Raw genomic sequence first — 2,500 nt, 5'->3', positions numbered from 1 at the left:
TTCTTACCCATGGTGCTTCGCGCACGTGGACAGGGGCTCATCAAGGGGGTCTCTATCTCCACTAATTCCTTGATTTAACCCTTTTCCGAATTTTTATTTTTAGTTTTATTTTATTTTATTATTTGTTTTTTAGGAACAGGTTACTCCCGCGAAAAGTATCATATTTCCTTTGATGCTGGGTAGCTTTGTTTTGATTGGGTTTTACAGCAGTGTACGTGCTGAATCTCCCAAGGGAGGCGTCCTATAAATAAAATCCAGCCAATCATGACGCACAGCGCGGGAAACGCGCGGGAAACTCCGAATAGTTTCCTTGGTTGGCTAAGACGGCTGCTCGGGAATTTTGAGCTTATCACCGTGCGCAGCACTGCAAAACCAAAACAATCCAGAAATTACTTTCGACACCAATTGAAGATTCATTTTACAAACTGTTCAATGGATAAACTAATCTTTCTCTATTCATTAAGATGGTCAGGGGACGGTTGTTACGTCAATTTTAAACCCGGCAGCTCAGAAACAACGTGTGTTTGCAACCATTTAACACATTTTGCAGTGCTTATGGACCTCACAAATGTTGATCCTAAACTCGTAAGTGCACATAAATCTGTAATCGTTTCCACAATAATCAAATAATTTCATAAAACATCATGTCGTGTATGAGACGAGAGAAGCGAGACCAGCACTACAAGATAAGCACGGTCTGAATTACAAAAGTTATTTTAAAATTAAACACTGTTTGTATTTATAGAGTTCAAATATGCCAAAGTTTATACTTTTGTTTTATAAATACCAACAGCAACTTCCAATATATACAATGTATCTTTAGTATGTATGTATTATGTGTTAGAAAAAACCATAAAAGACAAACCGAGTAAAGTAACACACGTGTGAGATGCTTGGGTTACGGAACTTGCCTGCCATTAGAGCAGTGTAAAACATGTTTCGATCAGCCTTAGCGAAAAGGGTCGATGACGATGAGATGTTCATTCTTATCTGTACCATTAAATGTTATGTGATCTGAATTGTGTTGTCCTCAGCTGTTCTTCATGAATTATTAATGAATTTTCACAATTTTTAACAGTCTCAAACGGACAGGAACCTATTGGAGATCCTCACGTATGTAGGCTTGGGATTGTCTATCCTGGGATCTGTCATCACTATAATCAGCCACTTGGTCCTAACGTACGTCACAAAAATATATGAAATAAATCATCTTAACAGTTTCTGCGTGGAGTTGTGTTTGTGATATGCAACCAATCTATATAGGCATAAGTCACAAAGACGTAATAGTAATGGACCATTTGCACGATTGTATCATTTTATTAAGGACCTTTGCACGACGGCGCCGTTACGTTGCGTGATATGTCTGCTACGCATGCCTCTATGAGCAATTGCCGGAGTCGCGCCAAAGTTGACGACATTGAAAATAGAAGCGAGGTTAGTTGTCAAATTTTCTCTTGATGCTCCAGGTGTTTTTGCCAGGTCATCAAGTATCACATTTAGGGGCATGTTATTCAAGTAACGACCTTCTGCTGCACCATGGCGAATAGTTCAACTAAAAATAAAAGCGCTAGCGAAATTTACAGCCAAATCTTCATGCATAGCGCTTGAGACACATGCATAAGAAGTGGTCATCTCGTCAGGCAGCTGAAGCTGTTCAGCAAGTTTATAAATGTCCTCCTTAGGCCTGTAGAAACAAAACTGAGCCTTGCATTCATCGTTTGTTTTCTCTTCCGAATCGAACGTTCCATAGTTCCTGTGTGAAAATCTTATAAAAGTACAAATTCTACAGGACGGTGACGCGGTACCATGAGGTGACCCAACGGCGCCGTCGTGCGAACGTCGTCGACTCGTAAGCTCCCTATTATCAAGATCAGAAAGCTTTAAAAATGTAGTAGTAGTATTCAGATTTTTCTCCTTTTTTTGGGAAAAGAGACAATTGGTCGAGTTTGTTTGAGACTAGAAGCTACTCAAAGTATTTTCGAAGGAGGGACTGTGGCCCAGTGGTTAGGGTGGTTGCTTCGAGATCCAGAGCTTATGAGTTTTGACCCTTTATTGAATTTGATCCCTGGTTCAACTTCTCGGCTGCACTTGATTCTTAAAACAGTTTTTGCTCTGTTGCATCATTATATGTATCATTTGCCCAAAGAAGCCCCTGTGGGGAGTGGTCAGTTAAATATGAATGTATATGTAACATGAGCCGTTATGCAAATGATCTGGGTACAAATGTTGAGGGGCAATCAAAAGGACAAAGGAAGCTACTAAGGAATCTATTTTTTGCGTCATCCGTCATAACGGCGATACCACTGACGGTGGTAACAAAAGAAAATTAAGTGTAAAAGCGGTGCCGTGAATAAGGGTGGGAGGGGGGGGGGAGGAAGAAGGGGCTCTAATAGAACATCACTAAAAGCAAGGTGACACACGCTAACACCAACCCGGTGTGGCCAACACATCACGCATGCGCACAACCATTTCACCCGGTCAATTAGCAGCCATGGACAGC

The 2,500-nt window shown here is 40.9% G+C and overlaps 1 protein-coding gene across 1 annotated transcript in view; it reads left to right on the top strand.

Moving 5' to 3' along the window:
- The window catches only part of LOC137976112 (latrophilin-like protein LAT-2), a 30,809-nt gene that overhangs the window by 9,210 nt on the left and 19,099 nt on the right, over positions 1-2,500 (top strand). Inside the window, exons 6-7 of the mRNA XM_068823389.1 lie at positions 465-585; positions 1,079-1,179. Of these exons, the coding sequence (XP_068679490.1) occupies positions 465-585; positions 1,079-1,179 (222 nt within the window). The remainder of the gene's footprint in view (positions 1-464; positions 586-1,078; positions 1,180-2,500) is intronic.

Source organism: Montipora foliosa, chromosome 11 (assembly GCF_036669935.1).
Source record: "Montipora foliosa isolate CH-2021 chromosome 11, ASM3666993v2, whole genome shotgun sequence".
In the NCBI taxonomy this organism is placed as follows: Eukaryota; Metazoa; Cnidaria; class Anthozoa; order Scleractinia; family Acroporidae; genus Montipora; species Montipora foliosa.
The sequence above is the reverse complement of the archived record's forward strand: the minus strand, read 5'-3'. Positions and strand labels throughout refer to the sequence as shown.